Genomic DNA, 20,289 nt, shown 5'->3' with positions numbered 1-20,289 from the left:
ACGCCGCCTCCCGGTACCGGGCACCGGGCAAGCCCCGGGTCCCTGCTCGCGGGCCGGGCCGGGCGTGGCGAGCAGGGGTGCGACGGGGTCCGTCCGGCCGTGTCCCCGCGGCCGTAGACCCGAAGGTGGGCGGACACCGCCCCGTCACGCCCCCGGGCGGTGCCCGGTGCCGGCCCGCCCCGTCGGCGAGCGGCGGGCTCGGGGAGCCGGGCGGCGGCGGCGGCGGCGGCGGAGCTCCCGGTCGCGCCATGCTGCCCGCCGCCCTCCGGAGGTGGCTGCACCGGCCCAAGGTGAGAGCGGCGGCGGCGGACACCGCCACCCGCCCCGTCGGGGCCACCGGAGACCGAGCCGGGAACGGGGCGGCCGCCAGCCCCGGCGCCCCCGGAGCGGCGCCCCCCGCGTACCGGGGCCGGTGGGCACCGGGGGCTGCACCGGGGCGGGGGGCGGACGGAGCCCCGTCGGGGGGAGCGCTGCCGGTGCTACCGGGAGGGCAACGGGGGCGGCCCCGGGGCTGCGCTGCGGAGGGAGGGGGCAACCCCGGGGGGCACCGGGGCCGGGCAGCGGGACTCGGGGGCTCGCCGCGACGCCGGTGGGTGCCGGGAGCCCGGCGGGGCTTGGCCCTCCCGGGGCAGGGCGGAGGAGGGAGCGGTGCCGGCGGGCCCGGCCGGTGACTCACGGGAGCGGGACGGGACCGGGCAGCTCCGCGCCCGCCCCAGCGCCGCCGGCACCGGGGCTCGGCACCCCCAGCCCTGCGGGCCCGGCCCTGCGGAGAGATTTAGGGAGCAGCGGGGCACGGAGCTCTCGTATCCCGGTGCCCACCGCGCTCCTTGCCCGGGAGCCTTCCCGCGGACCTTTCACCCGGTCTGGTGTTTACAGCTGCGCACGGATCCGTGCCCACGCTCGCGGGATGCAGGCGAGCTTGTTCATCCTGCTCTGCCCTGGGGAAACTGAGGCACGGCTGGGTGGGGACGGCTGCCTCGGCCGGGAGCGCTCGGCACGGGGCTGCCCTGCTGGGAGCAGGACCCCAGGCGGTGCCCTGCGGCGTGGCACCCCCCCTGTGGCACCCCCAAATTGCCCCTCTGCTCTCCCCGCAGCGCTCCGACCCCCGGCTGCTCTCGCAGTTCTTCTTCGCCGACGAGCGGGTGACGCGGGTGGTGGCCGAGATCAACGGGCTGGACGCCGAGCTGGACCCGCAGCAGTACCTGGTGCTCCTCAACCAGCTCCACCTCAGCCAGGTACAGCGTGGGGGCTCCCCCCCGGTTCGATCCCCGGTCCCCCGGGGTTGGGGGGTGGCCGTGGGTGACGCCCGTGCCCTCCCCAGGCTCACCTGCTGGCCGTCATCGAGCGCATCATGGAGGAGTGCATCCCCACGCAGCGGCACAGCCGCGACTACCTGGTCAAGTTCCCCGAGGAGCTCTTGGTGGACAACCTGGGCAACCACATGCTGTTCGCCGCCGAGGTGAGCCCTGCGCCCCGGGGAGGGGGCGATGGAGGCCGGGTCCCCCAAGCTGGGAGGGCGAGGGGCGCACCCCGCCGCGGGCAGACCCCCGGGGGCCGGCTCCTGACCCTCCCCCCCGGGTCCCGGCAGTGTCTCCTGGCGGGGACCTTCATCGAGGTGGAGGAGGCGGAGGGGGCGCAGCTGCGGCCGCGGGCCAGGAACCTGCTGTGCAGCCTGGAGCTGGTGCGCACGGTGCTGCGGGAGCAGAGCCTGAGCCAGCCCGGCACCTACCCCGAGCCCGTGCGGGCAGCGCTGGTGCAGTTCGACCGGCTCTTCGCGGAGTTCGAGCTCAGGTGGGGGCCGGGATGATGGGGTGGGGCGTCCTGGGGGGAGGCTGGTGGCACCTCATGGTCCCCCCGCCCTGGCTCTCCAGCTATGTGTCCTCGCTGGTGGCTGTGAAGTCCCCCGAGGAGATCTACAGGCAGCAGGAGATCATCGTGCTCTTCTGCGAGACGGTCGAGAGGTGAGGGGGCACGGCACGCGGGGAGGGGGGCACTGGGGCTCTGAGCCCCCCGGTGTTGCCCCAGCCCCGCTGTAAGGCTGTGTCCCCCCCCCGACAGAGCCCTGCGCTCGGGGTACCTGACCCAGGAGATGATCGATGGCTACGAGCCGCTGCTGATGTTCACCATCCCGCGCCTGGCCATCATCAGGTGGGTGCAGCCCCCTGCAGACGGGGTGCCCGGGGGTGCCCCGCGCCAGCAGCCACCCCGTGTCCCCGTGTCACACGCCGTCCCCTTCGCAGCGGCCTCCTCATCTACCCCGAGGGTCCCCTCAGCCTGGAGCGCGGCCCCGAGCAGATGTCGCGGGTGTTCAGCCCCTTCTACAACCTCCTGAAGAAGATCAGGTATGGGGGCAAAAAGGGAGGGGGGGACGTGGGTGCCTCTGTGGGGTGGCGGTGGGGAGGTGACACGGGGCTGACCCTGTCCCCTCGCCGCAGGGACCTGCTGCGGGTGCTGTCGGCGGAGGAGCTCTGCCTGCTGGAGAGGAGCCTGTGCGCGGCCGAATCCGAGGATCCCCGCGGCCCGGCCACCCCTCCGACCTGGGGGGCGGCCATGCCCGGAGCGAGCTCCCCTGCTCCATGGGGTCTCCTGGAAGCCCCCCACACCTGTATGGAGCGGTTGGGCACCCCCGATGCTGTAGAAAGCCCCGGCACAGACAGGCACGTGGGGGTCTGCGTGGGGAGGGAGCGGGGCCCGATTTTTCGTGCCGCCCCGTGGGTAACCATCGCCTCCCTCCGCACAGCCCCCAGCCCCCCAGAAGTAGCCCAGGGCCGTGGCTCGAGGCCCCGCCGGGTGCCCGCTGGTCGGAGCTGCGCTCGCACTACAGCAGCACCAAGGACATGCTGCACACCCTCTTCGTCTGCATCTCAGGTGAGTGAGCGCCTCGCCGCCCCCCCGGCCACCCCCCTGACCCTCCGGCAGCACCCAGAGCCCCGCTGTCGCGGCGCAGGGGTGGCCGATCAGCTGCAGACCAACTTCGCCAGCGACCTGCGGAGCATCTTGAAAACGGTCTTCAAGATCGTCGCCTCGCAGGGGGACCCCTCGGAGGATTTGGGGACCAGCAGTGAGTCACAGGGCACGGGGCACAGCTCCGCGCCTCCGGAGACGTTGTGGGGACATGGGGACGGTGTGGCCGCAGCACCTGGCAACTGAATCTGCTTTCCTTGTCCCCGCAGAAGAGGACGGCGAGCTGCTCGTGGGTGATGCACCCCGAGTGGCCGACTGCCCCCTGTGCCACAGCCCCACGGAGGGAGCCGGGCTCCGGAGGGCAGGTGAGGGGTGAGCGGGGCTGCCCTGGGCTGGGGCACGGTGCCGGCCCGGTGGCACCGCAGGGCTGGGGACGTTGCTGTGGCCGAGGATGAGGCTATGGGGTGGTTTCAGCTTTGTGTTTTCCCCAGCAGGAGCCCACGGCCGGCCCGAGTGGGTGCCGGACAGCACGTGCAGCCAGTGCTGCGCCTGCCGCGCGCCCTTCACCCTGCTGCGCCGACGGCACCACTGCCGCAGCTGCGGGAAGGTAACGGAGGGGCTGGGGCTGGGCAGGTGGCTGCGGGGGTCCTGGAGCTGCTCAGCACCTCCCCGTCCCTGTGCCCACAGATCTTCTGCGCCCGCTGCTCGCCGCACACGGCTGCACTGCCGCACTACGGCCAGCTGAAACCCGTGCGTGTCTGCACGCATTGCTACGCCGTGCACCTCTCCCCTGCGCCCCGGCGCTCCCGGAGCCGGTGAGGACCCCCCGGCTGCAGGACCTGGCTCCGTAGGAGGACACGGGACCGCTGGGAGCAGCTGTGCCGAGGCTGCAGAGCGGCTCCACGGCGGTAGGGCTCCGTGCCCGGCACCGTGCTGTGCCGGTGGGGCCGCGGTGGGCGCAGGACCGCCTCACCCCGTGCGCGGTGGCCGTGCCCCCGCTCCCGGTGGGGCTCCCGGTGCCGTGACCAGGCTCCTGCTGCGGGGCCGGAGCTCTGCCTGGTGCCGTTTTTGCTTCGTTGTGTTTTCTCAGCTGAACTTTGGCTGCTGCTGGGCCCAGGGCAGAGTCTCCCCCGCCCCCGGGGCCCGTCCTGAGCCGTGCAAACAGCCCTCACATGACGGCGGGGCCGCCCGCGCCCCGGGGTGCGGTACAGGGGGGGCTGCCTGCCCCCTGGGGACCCCCCCGGCGCTCCCTTCCAGCGGGGGCAGGTTCCAATAAAGAGCTCTGAGCGCTGTGTGCTGCTGCCCGGCTGTGCTCTGCGGGGCTGGGGGGCGGCGGGCACCCATGGGTGCGGGTGGGGCACCCCTGGGGGTGCTGGGGGTGGTGGGGCACCCATGGGTGCGCGGGGCGGGGGGTGAGGGTGCCCCACCTGGCAGCGGGGTGGGGGCGAGGGGGGAGAGCAGCCGCGCTGGGCACGGGCTGGGCGGCAGCGCTGCTGTGCACGCGCCCTCGTGCACGCGCACGTGTGCACACCCCCCCACGTGCACGCGCAGGTGAGCGCACACCCATACACACACACACACGCGCGCACCCACCCAGGCGCGCCCCGGCCCCTTTAAGGGGCGTGGCTTTTACCCCGCGGAGTGGGCGTGGCTAACACCGTGTGGGCGTGTCCACCGCGCGGTGGGCGTGTCCCCCCCTTGGCCCCGCCCCTTCCCGCCGATTCAAATTTGAAGCCGCCGCTTTCCCGCGCGAACGTGCCGCCCCGGCGCGCCGACGTCATCCCCGCGGGGCGCGGCGGGGCCAATAGGAACGCGCCCCCGGCCGCTTGGCCCCGCCCCCCTCCGCGCGTCCCCCCCCCAGGCATGGATCCCGCGGGCGGCAGCATCCAGGCGCTGCTGCGGGCGGCCGAGTTCCTGGAGCGCCGGGAGCGCGGCACCGGCACCGCCACCGGGACCGGCACCGGGAGGAGCAACCGGGCCCCGACGGCACTCGCGGAGGCCGAGCACGGCTACGCCTCGCTCTGCCCCGCCCGGGCCCGGCAGGCAACGGGCGGCGATCGGTGAGCAGGGGGAACCGGGAGGGCGCACGGGGAGCCCGGTGCCGGTACCGGGAGCTCGGTGCCGGTACCGACCGCCCCCCGCTGTCCCGCAGGTCGGTGCACAACGCGCTGGAGAAGCACAGGTAGGGGTGCGGGGGGTACCGGGAGCGGGGCTGGTACCCGGTACCGGGGGTGGTGGTGGGGGTCCCGGGCTGTGCCCCCCCCCCGCTGAGCGCCGCCTGCCCTGGCCGCAGGCGAGCCCAGCTCCGGCGCTGCCTGGAGCAGCTGAAGCAGCAGGTGCCCGCCGGTACCGGCACCCGGCCCACCACGCTGAGCCTCCTGCACCGCGCCCGGCTGCACATCCAGGTGAGCCCGGCGCGGTGCAAGGTGCTGTGACCCCCCCCGTCCCCGTCCTGCTGCCCCGAGCCCGGTGACAGCCCCCCCTACACACCCACCCCGTTCCCCGCAGCGGCTGCAGGAGCAGGAGGTGAGGGCGCGGCGGGTGAAGGAGCGGCTGCGCAGCCAGCAGCAGAGCCTGCGGCAGCGCCTGGAGCGGCTGCTGGGCCCCGCGGGCAGCGAGCGGCTGCGGGCGGACAGCCTGGGGGCGGACAGCCTGGACTCGTCCCGGCTCTCCGAGCACTCGGGCTCGGACGGAGGTCAGTGCGGGGAGCGGGGTTGGGGCTGTGGGGGGGTTGCGGGGCGGCTGCCGGGTGCTGACCCTCGCTGCCGTGCGCAGAGGAGGCCGAGGTGGACGTGGAGGGCGCGGTGTTCGGCGCGGAGCTGCCGCCGCTGGCTGCCTTCAGCACCGGGAGGGACCACAGCTACTCCAGCCCCCGCGGGGCCTGGTCCTGACAGCGCCGCCTTCCGCACCCTGCCAACCTCCTCCTGCTGGAAATGCCGCTGCCGGCCTCACTGCCTGGGCACAGGGCACCGGGGGACACCAGGCAGAGCTGGGTATGGCGCGGCTAACGGGCCCCGCTGCGCGCAGCAAAGCACTTCCAGGGGGGCGGAAGAGGCGCTGGCAGCCGGCCCGGCCGTGGTGGGGATACAGCAGAGCCTGAAGCTGCCTGCGGCTGGCAGCGGGCAGCACCCAGCCCCGCCAGGCACGGCTACCAGCCCGCTCCGCCGCCCGCCGGGGCCAGGAAGGGGAAGTGAGCGCGCCGAGCACCTCGCCCGCACGCCCCCCGCGCCGCCCCGGCCCCCCTCCCCTGTACATACCCGACACTATCCCAGTAAAGGCACTTGGTCCAACCCGCTGCCGCCTCCTCACGGCTATTCTTGCACCTCCCCGAGCCCAGCTCTGCGCCAGACAGGCCAGCCCCGGGCCAGGTCAGAGGTGGAAGTCGACTTTTTAATGATAATTACATCTTGGAAAGGATCTACCAGCAGCTGATTGTCAGACTAGTACGGTTTGTTTAAAAATATAAAATCTAAGGAGGCTCCCACCTGCGGTGGTACAGCCCGACCCTTGCCTGTGCCTGGCCCCTCACACGTACTGCTTCTTCTTGGTGGCCGCCTTACTCGCCAGGTCCTTGGCTTTCTCCGTGGCAGCCAGAGCCGTCTCCTTGGCTTTCTCGGTTGCTTCCTTGGCCGTCTCCACCAGCGTTTTGGAGGGAGCTTCTCCTGTAACACACAAATCGATATCCCCAGCCCCGGCTAACCCTGCCCTGGCTGCTGCGAGCTGTCTGAGCCCGGGCTCTGCCCCCGCCCCGCACGGGGAGAAGAGGAACCCTGTGTTCCCAACCCATGTGCATCGCGGCACGTCGCAGCAAGCTGCAGGCACGTGACTGCTGCCCTGCTGCTTCCCCCGCCCGCCTCAGCTCCACCCCTGCCCAGCCTCCCTGCAGGCCTCGGCACAGCCTGGACTCGCTGCCTGCATGCTCCGCTCTGGAAGAGCAGGCAGTGCCCTTGGGGCAAAGACGAGGATTTCACGGTCAGTTTAGCTCAAGCTGTGGCCTGTCCATCGACTGGCATGATGCCAACATGACCCGTAACCCCCAGACACCCATCCCAGTCAGGCGCAGCCTCCCCTCTCAGGTGCTCACCTTGCATTTTTGCTAGCACGTATTCAAATCCCTTGGTACTCTTGGTCACGTTGCTTTTGAACCTCGCCAGACCAAACTCCTGCAACAGAAGAGCCTGTGAAGGTGCGGCCCTGGACTCCTGCTCATACAAAGGGGCTGCATGCAGGGCGCTGTCCCAGCCTGACCAAACACCCAGTGCCTCGCAGGTGTTACACTGCTTGGGGTGGGTGGTTTGGGGCTTCCTGAGAGCTTGTGAGGGGTGTGGGAGAAAAACAGCACAGGACAGAGGGAGAGCACAGCAGGATGAAACAGCAGCACTAAAACCTCCCCAAATAGCGGGGCAAAGCAGGGGCTGTGGGCAGCACTCACCTGGACAGCCCGCGAGACGCCAAAGAGGCTGGAAGAGACCCAGGCCTCCCGCTTGACCTCGGTCCAGTTGCTGTTCTCCGGGTTCACCCGGTAGACGCAGCGCTCCTCCACCACCTGCGGGCACAACCCCGGCCGTCAGCGCTGCCCGGGAGCACCCCCCACCCGCGGCCCTGCCCGCCCGCACCCACCATGAGGCGCGCGTGGTTGATGTTCCAGGTGAAGGTGGTCATGGTTCGGTTCTTGGGGTCCACGATCGAGTCCTCCAGGATGTAGACGGAGTGGGCGACGTTGGCCGGGAAGAAGCGCTCGGCCCAGCGCGGCATCCGGTTGGTCTTGGTCAGGAGGCGCCGGGAGAGCAGCTTGTGGTCGGCCGTCACCTCCCGGTGCACGATGTCCTCGGTCAGGACATGTTTGCTGCGGGGGGGACACGGGGAGGGCGGTCAGGGGGGCACCGGGGGGCCCGGAGCCTCTTTGAGGGCACCGGGCAGGGAGCTCCGAGGGGCTCCGGGCACCCCCCGGGGTGGGCTGCGGATCAACGGGGGGGGGGGTGAGGGGGGTGTGGGGGGAACCGGGAGGATACCGGGAGGGGGGAGGGGAGGTGGGGGGGGGCTGCGCACCTGTAGGGGTTGGGGTAGCGCTGCCAGAAGGCGGCGAAGACCTGGTCCCAGGGCCCCTTGAGGACGCCCAGGCTGGCGCAGTACTTCCCCATGGGCCGCTCTACGCCCCCTCCTCCCCCGCTGCGGCCCGGGCCCGCTGGGCGGCCGCCATGCGGCCTCCGCCCCGCCGCGCCGCCGCGCACTTCCGCCTTCGCTCGGCGCACGTACTTCCGCCTGGAAGCCCCGCCCCCTTCCTCCCGGTGCGCGGGGCGCGCGCGCGCAACAAACCCCGCCCCCTTTCCCCCCCGGTAGCCACGCCCCCTTTCTCCCGGTAGCCCCGCCCCCCCCCGGCGCGGGCAGGATGAGCGGGCGGCGGGTGGACGCCAAGGTGGTGCTGCTGGGCCAGGAGGGCGCGGGCAAGAGCAGCCTGGTGGAGCGCTGCGCGCACCGCCGCTTCCGAGCCGGGCCCTACCAGAACGTGAGGCACCGGGAACCCCCCCCGGACACCGGGACCCCCCCCCCACACCGCGCGGAGCCTCCCCGCCGGGTCCCCGCCGTCCGCTCCCCGCTGTCCCCGCCCCGCTCCGTGCTCCCGGTGGCCCCGTGTGGTCCCCGCCGCGTCCCCGTCCCGGTTTCCCCCCCCCCCCCCCCGCCCCGTGTCCCCGCCCCGGTTCCCGTCCCCATGCTCGTCCCCCCCCCCCCGGGACTGCCCCCCTCGTGTCCCCCCGGTGTCCCCCCCCGGTTCCCAGCCCCGAGCCGGGTGTCCCCGCCGTGTCCCCCCGGTGTCCCCACCCCCGTTCCCCTCCCCGTCCCCGTCCCGGTCCCCGTTGTGCCCCTCACCGGGCCGGTCCCCTCCGTGCCCCCCCAAAATCCCCGTCCCCCCCCCGTTTCTCTTGCAGACCATCGGTGCCGCCTTCGTGGCGAAGGTGATGGCGGTGGGGGACCAGGCGGTGACCCTGGGCATCTGGGTGAGCGCAGGGCCCGCGGCCACCCCCAGACACCCCCCTCCCGGTACCGGGACCCCCCCCCGGCCCCAAAACGACCCCCTTCTGATGTCCCCCTGCAGGACACGGCCGGCTCGGAGCGCTACGAGGCCATGAGCCGCATCTACTACCGCGGGGCACGGGCTGCCATCGTCTGCTACGGTATGGGCACGGGGAGGGGAACGGCGGGGGGACGGGGGTCACGGTACCGGGGGGACGTGGGGGGGACGTGGGGGGCCTGGGGCAGGGCCTGACCCCTCTCCCCCAGACCTCACCAACGGCAGCAGCTTCCAGCGGGCCAAGTTCTGGGTGAACGAGCTGCAGAACTGCGAGGAGGTAAATAAATACGGGGACGGGCCCTGTTTTGGGGTGATTTGGGGTGGTTTTTGGGTGGTACCCGGTGCTCACCGCCTCTCCCCTGCCACGGCCCCAGGGCTGCCGGATCTACCTGTGCGGCACCAAGAGCGACCTGCTGGAGGACGACCCCCGGACACGAGCGGTCGATTTCCACGACGCTCAGGACTACGCCGACGGTACGGCCCCGCTGCCCCGACCGATCCCCCGGTGCCGGTACCAGGGCTCCCCGCGCGGCGGCAGGGCCTCGGCTCTGCCAGGAGCCTCCCCGAGCACGGCACGTCCCGACCCGCGGGCTGGGGCCGCTGCCAGCTGGGCCGGGAGCTCCGCGGGGCCGTGCCCTGGGTCCCGGCCAGCGGGCACAGCTGAGGGGTGAGCCGGGGAGAGCCGAGCCCCGGGGGCACGTCCCGCAGCGCTGACCCCGCTCCTCGTTTCAGAGGTGAAGGCAGAGCTCTTCGAGACCTCCAGCAAGACCGGGCAGAGCGTGGGTGAGTAGCGCCCGGTGCCGCGGCGGCGCCCCTCGTGTGGGGCTGGTGGGTGGCTGTGCGGGGTCTGGGGGGGCTGCTGGCACCCACGCTGCCCCCGTGTCCCCCCCGCAGATGAGTTGTTCCAGAAGGTGGCCGAGGACTACGTCCACTTCACCGCCTTCCAGGTGATGACAGGTGAGCGGGCAGGGCCCTGCTGAGCACCCGGTGCCGAGGGTCCCATGGGGAGGGTGCAGGGGAGGGGCGCTGCGGGGGTCCTGGGGCTCTGCTCCCCCCCCAGGCTCTGTGCTGGGTTCGTGCCACGCTGTTGAGGACGGTCCCCGTGCATGGTGTCCCCCTGTCCCCTCACCCCAGGCAGAGGGCAGGAGGAGCCAGACGCGGACCCTGCTTGGGATTTTTTGGGGATTTAGGGGGGGCTGCGAGCTCTGGGCTCCGTTTGTCATTGCGGTGTGGACGTGTCAGCAGCCTCCTCCTCCTCCTCCTCCTCCTCCTCCTCCTCCTCCTCCTCCGCTCTCTTCCAGAGGAGAAAGGCGTCGACCTGGCCCAGAAGAGCAGCACCTACTTCTACAGCTGCTGCCACCACTGAGGCCTCGTGCCCGAAGGGAATCGCTGCTGCGGGGCGGCCGGCCGGCGCTCGTTGGACTCCTCCCGTTTTTTTACTTGCTGTATTTTAGCTGCACGAGCCGTCCGCGGCGTGCAAAGGGAGCGTGGCCCCAAGGACTTGCTCCCTTCCCCGGACTCGGCGTGCAGAGCTGCGTGGGGCTGGAAGGTTCCTGCGGCGTGAGGAGCTGCGGGGTCGCTGCCCCCCCGACCCCATACCCGCAGGAGCTGCTTCTCCGAGCCCCAGCAGCAGCCCCTAACTTATTCTCTTGAACCAGCGCCTGATTCTTCGCAGATTATTTAAGTGTCTCCTTCCGAGGTGTGCAATGTAAATAAAATGCATTGTGGTCTGAGAACAGGCTTGGGGTCCAATCCCGTCCCTGCACCCGGGGCCGAGCTCCTGCGCCCTCTGCGCTCCTCAGCAGCTCCCGGGGCCTGCCCGACCTGCTGCGCCCGCTCTGCAGCCTGGCCTCTGCCTGGGATGCGTCCCGAGGCTTTGTCCTGGCTTGCCCTGTCCCTGCCGTGGGGCACGGGGTCACTGCACCAGGTTTGTGCCCTGGGTGAGCTCGAGGTGCCTCCCACCCACGGTGCCCACGGGGCTCTCCCGTCCCCACCCCGGGTGCCCGGTGCCCGCGGTCGGCATCGCAGCAGGGCTGGGCCCCCCCCCCGAGCTGCCCCCCGCCCCCTCAGCAAGACAAAACACAAGAGGACATCGAGAGTAAAGTTAAACTTTACTTTACAGTAATTTTTCTTCTATATACAAAGAATTACAGTACATGTTCTGGGAGCACCTGGGCAGGGCAACCCTCTTTTCATTATAAGTTTCACATACACAGCCAACAGTCTAAGGGGAGCAAAATGAAAGTAATCAATGGTCCAAGACTCTCCCCTCTCCCTCTTCTAAAAATAATATACATGCTGGAAATATGTAGGTTTCTCTCACCCGCTCTGGCACTCCCACTTAGAACCGACAGACGCGACCTGGACAGCTCTGAGTGACCCCGCGGCCCCCCGGAGCCCCCCCCGGGCCGGGCACCCCCCGTTCCAGCCACGATTTCCTTCGGTGAAGCCCGAGGAGGGGACCCCGGGCAGGACACCCCCAGCGGGTGGCACAGGGCAGTGTCCTGGCCTCAGGGAGTCCCCACGCCACCCGTCCCCTCCCTGGCAGCAAAGGAGGGGGAGCGGGCACAGCTTCGTTCCCCGGCAGCCCCCTGCACACCCAGGTAGGTCCCCTCGGGGCCAGGCCACCCTCCCCAGGACCCCAACCCAGGGCGCGTGGCACCGGAGGATGGCAGAGGCTGCTCGGGACCGGGTGCGTTATTCTTGGTGTCTCGGAGGGGAGCGGGCTGGCGGGGCAGTGAACGCAGTGCTGTGGGTTATCGGGGTGTAACGTGCCCTCGGCAGGGAGAGGGGAGGGGTGGGGAGCGTGCCCCCAGCACCCTGCTCCCCCCAGGCCAGCACAAAGCGCCCTGCCCTCGTCCCTGCACATCGCCTGGGGCCGCCCTCGGCTCCAGCCACGCTCCACCTCGAGCCTCCCGGTGCTGCTGCTTCTGCTTTTAAACAAGTTCCCAGTGTCTTTAAAAAAAAAAAAAAAAAAATACACAAAACCCAGTTCCTTGAAGTCAACAACTCGGAAACATCAGAAAAAACAAAAACTGAAACCAGCTCAGTACCAAACGGACACACAGAACATGCAGGTAGCGGACGCCTGGCTTGCTTCACGTGGCTCCACTCGCTCTCTACGCTCACAGGGCCCACTGGCACGGCTGGTTTGGGTCTCAAAACCACCACAAAGCAAAGGAACCCCATCTCCCCGGGCGCAGGAGACGTGCCTTGTCCCGTTTGGGTCGCAGGCACCGCAGCCCAGCCCCCAGCTGCTTGGGGACGGGGTTCAGCCCGCGGGCTAGGAGCCGTGAGTCCAGCCCTACTGTGCTAAGCTGCCAACGTTTTACAATAGCACCACGATAGCCCAAGAGCTTAGCCGAGGGCAAACTGATTAAAACTTTACCTTGAAATAGGACATAGCAACACCCATTTCTCAGATTTCCCTAGGAGGTAGATTCAGTGCTGTAGGGACTGTCCGTCACCGCCACTGCCCCAGCCCGCGCACGCTGTCCCGCTGCCTCGCTCGGCTGGGATGGATTTTGGAGGCGTTTCCCCACCCGTGCTGACCGAGGGCACCGCACCCTGCTGCCACCACGCCGGCCAGGTGCCCTAAAGCCAGGTCCCCAAACCCCGCGCCCCCATCTCCCAGCCCCTGGGAGCCCCGAGCCCCCGCCAGCCAGACCTCGGCTGCAAGCGCCCCCGTCTGCGTTGCCACTACCGCGGGGGAGTAATTAGCACAAAGCTAATTTGGGGTGATCAAACCACGGCACGAGCCCTCGCCGGACCCGGGTGGCGGGCTCTGTCGCTTCCTTTCGGAGTAGCTGCACGTTTTGCCACTTTGCTTTGACATTCGCTCGCTGGCGAAGGCTGAAAAGACTCATCGGGAATTTAGGGCAAAGCACATTACAAGCAGGTTACAATTACGGTTATTCCAAACATCAAGCAAAATCAGAAGTTTAAGGCTGAAATTAAAAATAGAACAGAAGGTGTTGAAGGTCTGAGGTTCCTCAAACGGCCTCGCCTCTGCCCTGCTGCGGCACCCGCTGCGAGCAGCTGACGATGCGTTGGGGTTAGGGCTGCTGCTCGTCGTCCTTCTTCCCGTGAAACACAGCTGAAGCTCCTCTGGCACCCTAAGCCCACATCTCGCCTTAATAGTGCCTGCTCTTTAGGTTTAACCAGGTATCTGATCCCATCTTAAAGCCCTGTGCCTGTAGGGGGGTGGGTTTAACCCCAATCGTAACGCATGCACCCACAGCAACGCCTGGAGTTTGTGCACAGAAGTGAATCTTTGTTGTTTTCTTTTTTTTTTTTTTTTTTAAATAGGAAAAAAATTTTAGCTTGTGAACAGCAATAAAGAAAGCTACCGTGAGCTACTCAGCATCAGAAGGTACAGGGTAGGGGATTATCCCTCGGTGATCTCTTCCCATGAGAGGCCCATCACCTTGCTGGTACCCACCAGAAGAGCTCCTCCACCAGCAGAGGGGAACTGGGACTCTCCTGCTCGTGGTGGGGCACTGACCTGAGCCGTGCCGTGGGGCTGAGGCCACGGACAGTGACCCCAGCACAGTGTTCAGAGCAGGGGCAGCCCACCCCAGCAGCAAGCACGCCGCCAGGAGAAGCAGGCTGGAAGCTGTGAAGGCTTTCAGCCCTTTCTCCACCAGGAAGAGAGAGCTGTTTCTACAAGGGGACTGCTGCTGGAAGCTCACGTGAGCCTCCCCGAGATGCCAGGGAAAGGGAAGCTGCTCTGAACGAGGATCACAACTGCCCTCGATTCACCTGCTGATCGGAGCACGCCAACACACCACCAAGGTGCCACAGCTGCCAACCTCGGCCACCGCCAGCCTTGCACGAGCAGCCCACCAGGGGTACGAGTTACCTGCCGCCCTCCTCTGCATCAACAGAATCTGTGATTCAAACTGGCTGAACTATACAAGGCAGAAAATGAACCAAACTGCTTCAGTACACACCTCTCCTCTTCCAACAAGGCTGTGCCACCAGCTGCCACCCGAGCGCTGAAGCAGCCCACGTTTTCTCTGTGGGGGTGTCACTGCCCGAAGCTGCTCACCCCAGGTGAAGGCAGAGCTGGGAGCAGCAGGATTTCATGGACTGACCTCCCCACCTCAGGCCACGAGCACGCACAGAGCCCAACACATATCTCAGAAGCCCTCCTGGTCTGGCAGAGAATTACCCACAAGGGCTGGGAGGGAAGAGCAGCTCGCTGGAGTCGGCTTTCCAACACGTAAGTGGAAGGGAGCAAGTCAGAAACCTGGATCTTTGCAGAAAAGGCATGAAGGGAGCGAAGAGAGGTGGGGTACGGTCAGATGCAAGGTGTAAGGCTGTGGGTTTGAAATGCCATGCAACAGTTCTACCCACGGTCACTGCTCAGAACAAGCTTTCGGATAACCCACGTGCTGTGTGAAAGGCTTCTGCTGCCGTCAACCTCGCCCTACTGTTTGAGCACACGATTTACAGAAGTGATTTTTCAAACCTGCGCTTACGAGAACTCACTGAGAACTTCTCCATTTTACAGATTTAAAAAAGCCTGCACCAAAAATATTCACAGTTTAATTTTCATGAAACGAGTAGCTAGTTAGCACGTGACGACGCAAAGCGGAGCTGGGCAGAGCAGCGCAGACACCTCTCTGTTACAGCTGGAGCTGGCTGGGCGGCTGGCACGGAGCTGACCCTACTTATATACTCTACATGACTACGTCCAGCTCATGGGAAGGCCTATAAATGTGAATTCGAGGTTTATTTTCCTTCTCACACATGATAAATACTTAATATACTGAAACTCATTACCATTTTTATTTTATTTTATTTTTTTTGTTTAAAAAAGTTAAATGCCCTTAGATTACCTTCGCTCTCAACGGCTCTGAGGAGTTGTCCTGATTCCCTTTGTGCAGGAGTCACGCAGAAACACAAGCTGCTTGCACTTCCCCAGTTTCAGCAGCGAGCAGGAACTGACCTGCCAGTCTTCCCGGAAAAAACATCATTAATCAGTAAGTTTCCATAAGCCGTAAAGCTTTTTTTTTTTGTTTTTTTTTTGAAGTCGCTAGCTATTCTACAAAGGATCTGAAATGATGTGGACTAGAAGAGATGCACCGCAGCACGGGTAACGCCCCCAGTGCCCAGCACACCCGGCCTTTACAGCAGGACGTTGTCCTGGGGTGCACACGTAAGGAAAGGAGAACGGATCGGGATTTGTCTTGGTACATGCGCCTGCCTCCCTTCGTAGAAAACAGCAAAGCTCCAAGAGCAGTGAGCAAGCACCTGTGAGCCCAGGGATGCGCTCCCAGGTCAGAAGGAAAGGGTCAGCCCGAAGCCAAGCTCTGTCTGGGGAGGGTCCTGCACCTCTGCCCCCGAGGGAGGGGGGTCTCCGGCACCACACAGAAACCTGGTGGAGGGCACTGAGATCTGAGGCTGCGGTACCCCGATCAGCAGAGCTCAGAAAAAACAGAGGAAAGGTGGTGGGAGAACGGCTGGGTCAGCAACGTGTCCTCAAGCAGGGTGCTGACTGCACTGTGCCACTCGTCCTCCTCCTCCTGCCTGCACGGGCAGCGCTGGCGCACGGCACCCGCTGCGAGACGCCGCTCTGCTCCTCTGGGGCTTACCCCAGCTTCTGCCCCAACGCTGGGGCGAGCTGCTCGCGGCAGGCTGGACACCCACCGGGTGGCAAAAGGGCTCCTCAGCCGGAAAAGGGCGAAGAGGAAAGAAGCCAGCCAGCTGCTCGAGCCCCGTGTTCCAGTGTGAGAACTACGATTGGGTCGGAAGGACACACACGCGCACACACACACACGCACACCGACACAGTCCAGTTAATTCAAGTCTCCTTTGGTTGTAGGTGAGCGAAGCTGGAAGCTACCCGAGGGGGAAGGTGCAGAACGGGTCCTGAACACACACAGCACCCTCGCCTCCGCGCTGCAAAGTCAACGACAGGCTCCGACCGCAGCTCTGCAACGCCCCACGCTGCCGGGAAGACCTGGTGGGATGCGAGCACGTCCTGAACGCGTCCGAGGCAAGGGGAGAAAAGACCACGCGAGGCTGCTGGCTCACGGTGCCGGCACGAGTCACCGAGAGACAGGATGGAAACGTCAAGGGGAGCAGCGACACCAGCACAGCACCGGGGGAAGTCCCTCTGCCTGCCTCTGCTACTGCTGCTTTACAGGTCTGGGTGTTGGCAGGACGCACGCCGCGTGTCCCGCGCTAAAGGGTGAAGACACGAGAAGGAAAAACCCGCCAGATGGCTTCTTCCAAGATCTTTCTTGTTCCCTGACCTCCTTCAGATTCCCCGCTCCTGGGGCCTGAGCAGTCGCAGCTTTGTATCGAGGAGCCTCCGCGGATCCTGCCTATTGCTGGAGAAAACCGCAGCGAGTGGGTGCGGGAGGCTCCTCTCCTAACAGCCGGCACCACGCCTGTCCCTGGCGCGCCGCGCACGCAGCACGTCCCGGTGGACACACACGGACAGAACCTCGCAAAGCAAAACCCCGCAGGGCAGACAGATGAACCCCTCCCCTGCCTCCACAGAGGTCGGCAAGAGAGTACGCGCCTGGCTGCTCGCCATCCGAGCCCTGAAACCTCTCCGATCCCGGGGCAGCCTGACGGATCTGCTTCCTCTAAATACAGGTAGCAAGGGCGAGGCCCCTCGCTGTACGCGGGAACCTGCCCAAGAATTGGACCTGGAGCTTGAACACGCTGGATCAGTAATGTGACCATTTCAGTGGAATTTGAGGTTTTACCCAGAGTGGACTCTTTATTTCAGCTTTACCATTCGCAAAAGGAAGAGGAAAAGCTCACGGATGCTCTCTCCCTTTGGCTGGGCCACACTCAGACTGAAAGTGAATGTCCTTGCTCACGTCACGAGAGAATATGGATGGGATGTGCATGGGTTAGGGGCTGGGCTCAGGGAAGTGAATAAAGAAAACAAAACAAAGAATCCCCCTCCCTAAACATTAAAAGACTGAAACCTGCCTCCCATGTTCACCGACCTCACTTTGGCTCTGAGTCAGCCAATTCGTGACAGACAGAATCCTGGTTACGGGCTAGCGCTGCGTTCTGTTCAGGCAAAGGGTCCTGCCCCCGAGGAGTATGTACTTTTCCAGCCAGCCAAGAAATCTGGTCAAGAGTCTGAATGTTTGTGACAATCCACTGCGTCTGCTCCGGGGGCACCGGCGCTTCCCTGGCAGGCCGGGGGGTCTGCTCGAACGCACGCAATCTCTCTGATGTCCAAGGGGTTTGCTCGGCGGGGGCTGAGGCCACTTCCCAGACAGGCTGCAGGGTCGGCTCCGGTAGCTTCTCCGCTGTCCGGGGTGACTGCTCGGCAGGCGTCAGGGCTTTGGCGGCGGGCCAGTGGCTTTGCTCGTGTGTCTGGAGCTTCTCCGTGGGCCAAGGTAACTGTCCGACGTGCGGCACCGCCTTCCCGACCGACCAGGAGATCTGCTCGCCGGCTAACAGGGTCCTCTCCTTCTGCTGGGGGTTGAGCTCCGCGGCGGGCGCTGCCCTCTCCTTGGGCTGGGCGTTCTGGTCGACGGGCCGCAGCGCCTTCTCCGACAGCAGCAGCCTCGGGGCCGATGCGGCCGGGGGCTTCTCCAAAACTTGGGGCCGAGGAGCCACGGCGGCAGCCAGCTTGTCTGAGGCCTGAGGCCACGGGGCCGTAAGAGCCAGGGGCCTCTCCAGGAGCTGAGGCCGAACGGCCCCGGAGCTCGGAGCTTTCTCTGGAGGCAGGACCCGCAGCGCCCCGGCATCGGGAGCCTTCTCCGGGGGCAGGGGCCGCAGCACGCCGGGGCTCAGAGCTTTCTGCGTGACGGGGATCCGCAGGGCCCCCGAACCCAGAGCCTTCTCCATGGGCAGGACGTGGGGCGAGCGGGAGCCGTGGGGCTTCTCCAGGGGCAGCGGACGTGGCAGCCCTAAGCTGGGAGCCTTGTCTGTGGGCAGGATCCGCGGCATCCCCAAGGCAGGAGGCTTCTCTGCAGGCAGGGGATGGGGTGTCCCGGAGCTGGGAGCCTTCTCCGTGGCCAAAACCCGCGCTGCCCCGGAGAAGGAAGCCTTCTCCGGAGGTGGAGGCCGCGGCCCCCCCAGTCCAGAAACCTTCTCCGTGGGCAGGATCCGTGAGACCGGGGAGCTGGGGGTGTTTTCAGCGGGCAGAGGCCACAGCACCCCAGGGCTGGGAACCTCCTCCGGTGCCGGGGCGTGTTGCACCACGGAGCTGGGAGCTTTCTCCACGGGCTGAGGCTGCAGACTCTGGGCAGCAGCTTTGCTCAGCAGCTGAGGCTGTTCAGCCACGGGAGCCTCGTCCACGGGCTGTGCCTGCAGGGTCCCCGCCGTGGCGAGAAGTCTGTCCGCCAGCTGAGGGTGCAGGCATTTTGTCGGAAACTCATCCAGCAGCTCGGGCTGCTGGGTGCCGCTGTCGCCGAGCGACTTGTCCGCTAGCTCCAAAACCTCAGCGGCGGCAGGAGGCTCGTCCGACAGCTGGAGCTGCAGGGCAGCGGCAGGACCGAGCGCCTCGTCCGACGACTGGGGGCTGCCCGGAGATTTGCTGGGCAGAGGAGGCTGCGAGGCGTCGCTGGAAGCCTCGTCCAGCGGCCAGAGCACGGCGTTGGCGGGAGGTTTGTCGGGCTGCTGAGGTTTCAGCGCGACGATGATGGGCTGCTTCTCCGACTGCAGCCTCAGGGACAGGGCAGCCTGGGGCCTGTCCGACGGCTGCAGGCGGAGCGAGAGGGTGGTGGGAGGTTTGTCCGAGGGCTGCAGCCGGAGGGAAAGGGTGGTGGGGGGTTTGTTGGACGGCTTCAGCCTCAGCGACAAGGTGGTGGGGGGTTTGTTGGAGGGCGGCAGTCTCAGCGCCAGGGCGGCGGGCGGTTTGTCTGGCGGGGGCAGCCGCAGGGCCAGGGTGGTGGGGGGCTTGTTTGAGGGCTGCAGCCTCAGGGCTAGGGTGGTGGGGGGCTTGTCTGACGGCGGCAGCCGCAGCGCTAGGGTGGCGGGGGGCTTTTCTGGGGACTGCAGTTTGAAGGCCGGAGGCTGAGGTAGCCTGTCCAAAGGCTGAACGCTCAGGTCTGTGTCTGCAGGCGGCTGCTCTGCCGGCTGGGGGTCATCGCCGTTAGTCAGTGCTCCCATGGGAGGCACGTACTCACGGATTTCTCCTGGCTCTAGGGGGTTAGGGCCGCAGGGATCGTGCTCTGTGCAGCACAAGCGTCCATCCAGCTTGGAGATGAAGAGCATGCCTTCCCGGTGCTGCTTGCAGAAGGATCTGGGGCACATCTCGCAGAAGGAAGCCGCTTCCTTACCACACATGTCACACTGATGCCACGGGCACTCCCATTTTCCTGCAGCACAAACACAGGAGAAAAGACAGAACTTAGGAGCGGTATAAAGGGAAGATAACGAGGCCTGCTGCAAAGAGTTTGAGGGCAAGAGGCAACGCCCCTGTAAGACTCCGATGCAATTTTGCATGTTCTTCTCAGATCCTGCCATAGCTCCTAGGCTAGAAGGGCAGCTAACAGGAATCTGCATCCTTGGAAGCAACACGGGAAATCATAACTGCAACAAACACAAGCTCTGCCAGGTCAGACCGAAAGTCCATCTGGCTCCAGTATGACACAAACCAGTACGGGTCCCTCGGGAAAAGAAGACAGCCCCAGCTTGTACTTCTCTGTGTCTCCTGTTTCCAGATGAGAGCAACAGTATCTGCGCAGAATACACCCAACAGACTTTAAGCAGATATTTCAGGTTCGTCTTAAGTCTTTGTTTAGTTCTGGGCCAACATCCTCCCTTCCTGTTTATCACAAAGTAGTGCTCAGAGAGCAGAAGACATCAGGGAGTAGGTTTCTCTTGTCTCCATACCCAAAGACATCTTTAACCCTGTGCACGGACATGATAAAAACGCTTCTTATCGTAAAGCCAAGCTGTGCCCTGAGCAGCTCAGTGCCCACACGGAATCTTTTCACCACCAATATCAACGCCATCATGGAGGAAAATAAATAAGCAAGTCAGCATGACAGCAGAGAGATTGTTTCCTTCACTTGAAGCTGGATCTCACTGGTCCAGCTCCCTGCTCCCCTCAGCCAAGGCTGCTGCTGTCTCTGCCAAAAGCTTCTCATCAGCTTTAAGGCCCCGAGGAACCACTTGTACCCAGGGCACACGAGGCAGAGGCTCTGCCCTCTCACCACGGGATCAGCGTGGCTGCCTTTCCAAAGACTCCCTCTTCTGCCTCTGTGCTCCCCTCAGTGCCCCGTGTTCCCCCTGGCTCCTCATCCTGCTGCAAAGAGCAGCTCCTTGCATGGCAGCCCCCCGGCGCCTTGAGCACAGCCACGGGCATCTGCACAAGCAGCGACAGA

The 20,289-nt window shown here is 65.9% G+C and overlaps 5 protein-coding genes across 9 annotated transcripts in view; 3 read left to right on the top strand and 2 right to left on the bottom strand.

Moving 5' to 3' along the window:
- Positions 1-100: 100 nt before the first annotated feature.
- On the top strand, positions 101-4,196 carry LOC311444669 (lateral signaling target protein 2 homolog). The gene is made up of 13 exons (XM_084535970.1): positions 101-290; positions 1,095-1,235; positions 1,322-1,459; positions 1,589-1,791; positions 1,872-1,961; positions 2,059-2,148; positions 2,241-2,342; positions 2,436-2,657; positions 2,741-2,868; positions 2,948-3,061; positions 3,174-3,269; positions 3,399-3,511; positions 3,592-4,196. Exons 1-13 carry the CDS (start codon positions 249-251, stop codon positions 3,721-3,723), a joined length of 1,611 nt encoding a protein of 536 aa, XP_084392096.1. The 5' UTR covers positions 101-248; the 3' UTR covers positions 3,724-4,196.
- A 192-nt stretch (positions 4,197-4,388) lies between these two features.
- Positions 4,389-6,713, top strand: MXD3 (MAX dimerization protein 3). Its single transcript, XM_084535947.1, has 5 exons — positions 4,389-4,964; positions 5,057-5,086; positions 5,198-5,309; positions 5,413-5,599; positions 5,680-6,713. The coding sequence occupies exons 1-5, from the start codon at positions 4,768-4,770 to the stop codon at positions 5,793-5,795; spliced, it is 642 nt and encodes a 213-aa protein (XP_084392073.1). The 5' UTR covers positions 4,389-4,767; the 3' UTR covers positions 5,796-6,713.
- PRELID1 (PRELI domain containing 1) lies at positions 6,274-8,160 on the bottom strand. Its single transcript, XM_084535946.1, has 5 exons — positions 7,954-8,160; positions 7,525-7,750; positions 7,337-7,450; positions 6,989-7,067; positions 6,274-6,566 (listed from the first exon to the last, which is right to left on the bottom strand). Exons 1-5 carry the CDS (start codon positions 8,043-8,045, stop codon positions 6,430-6,432), a joined length of 648 nt encoding a protein of 215 aa, XP_084392072.1. The 5' UTR covers positions 8,046-8,160; the 3' UTR covers positions 6,274-6,429.
- A 91-nt stretch (positions 8,161-8,251) lies between these two features.
- On the top strand, positions 8,252-10,707 carry RAB24 (RAB24, member RAS oncogene family). 2 transcript variants are annotated; one of them, XR_014697996.1, is made up of 9 exons: positions 8,252-8,410; positions 8,832-8,900; positions 8,999-9,077; positions 9,184-9,251; positions 9,349-9,448; positions 9,707-9,757; positions 9,869-9,931; positions 10,276-10,510; positions 10,580-10,707. XR_014697996.1 is itself a non-coding variant. In XM_084535948.1 (8 exons), exons 1-8 carry the CDS (start codon positions 8,294-8,296, stop codon positions 10,338-10,340), a joined length of 612 nt encoding a protein of 203 aa, XP_084392074.1. In that variant the 5' UTR covers positions 8,252-8,293; the 3' UTR covers positions 10,341-10,707. The 2 variants fall into 2 exon arrangements, 1 of the variants encoding a protein (XP_084392074.1); XM_084535948.1 differs by having other exon boundaries at positions 10,276-10,707.
- Positions 10,708-11,073: 366 nt separating this feature from the next.
- The window catches only part of NSD1 (nuclear receptor binding SET domain protein 1), a 60,925-nt gene continuing 51,709 nt past the window's right edge, over positions 11,074-20,289 (bottom strand). For all 4 annotated transcript variants that reach the window (XM_084536119.1, XM_084536118.1, XM_084536120.1 and 1 more), the window contains exon 23: positions 11,074-19,278. In XM_084536119.1, the coding sequence (XP_084392245.1) occupies positions 16,949-19,278 (2,330 nt within the window). In that variant the 3' untranslated portion in view covers positions 11,074-16,948. The remainder of the gene's footprint in view (positions 19,279-20,289) is intronic.

This window comes from Aythya ferina (assembly GCF_964211825.1).
Source record: "Aythya ferina genome assembly, chromosome: 14".
Classification (NCBI taxonomy): Eukaryota; Metazoa; Chordata; class Aves; order Anseriformes; family Anatidae; genus Aythya; species Aythya ferina.
Note: the sequence above shows the minus strand (reverse complement) of the source record. Positions and strands in the feature narration are given on the sequence as shown.

Bases quoted from the DNA above. Each gene is read 5' to 3' on its own strand.
- LOC311444669 (XM_084535970.1), top strand. From the start codon at position 249: ATGCTGCCCGCCGCCCTCCGGAGGTGGCTGCACCGGCCCAAG. The intron at 1,792-1,871 runs GTGGGGGCCGGG...CTGGCTCTCCAG, and splicing joins TTCGCGGAGTTCGAGCTCAG to CTATGTGTCCTCGCTGGTGG. The intron at 3,270-3,398 runs GTGAGGGGTGAG...TTTCCCCAGCAG, and splicing joins AGCCGGGCTCCGGAGGGCAG to GAGCCCACGGCCGGCCCGAG.
- MXD3 (XM_084535947.1), top strand. From the start codon at position 4,768: ATGGATCCCGCGGGCGGCAGCATCCAGGCGCTGCTGCGGGCGGCCGAG. The intron at 5,087-5,197 runs GTAGGGGTGCGG...CCCTGGCCGCAG, and splicing joins AACGCGCTGGAGAAGCACAG to GCGAGCCCAGCTCCGGCGCT. The intron at 5,310-5,412 runs GTGAGCCCGGCG...CGTTCCCCGCAG, and splicing joins GCGCCCGGCTGCACATCCAG to CGGCTGCAGGAGCAGGAGGT.
- PRELID1 (XM_084535946.1), bottom strand. From the start codon at position 8,045: ATGGGGAAGTACTGCGCCAGCCTGGGCGTCCTCAAGGGGCCCTGGGAC. The intron at 7,751-7,953 runs GTGCGCAGCCCC...TCCCCCCCGCAG, and splicing joins CGCTACCCCAACCCCTACAG to CAAACATGTCCTGACCGAGG. The intron at 6,567-6,988 runs GTGAGCACCTGA...TGTGTGTTACAG, and splicing joins CGTGCTAGCAAAAATGCAAG to GAGAAGCTCCCTCCAAAACG.
- RAB24 (XM_084535948.1), top strand. From the start codon at position 8,294: ATGAGCGGGCGGCGGGTGGACGCCAAGGTGGTGCTGCTGGGCCAGGAG. The intron at 8,901-8,998 runs GTGAGCGCAGGG...GTCCCCCTGCAG, and splicing joins CGGTGACCCTGGGCATCTGG to GACACGGCCGGCTCGGAGCG. The intron at 9,758-9,868 runs GTGAGTAGCGCC...TCCCCCCCGCAG, and splicing joins CAAGACCGGGCAGAGCGTGG to ATGAGTTGTTCCAGAAGGTG.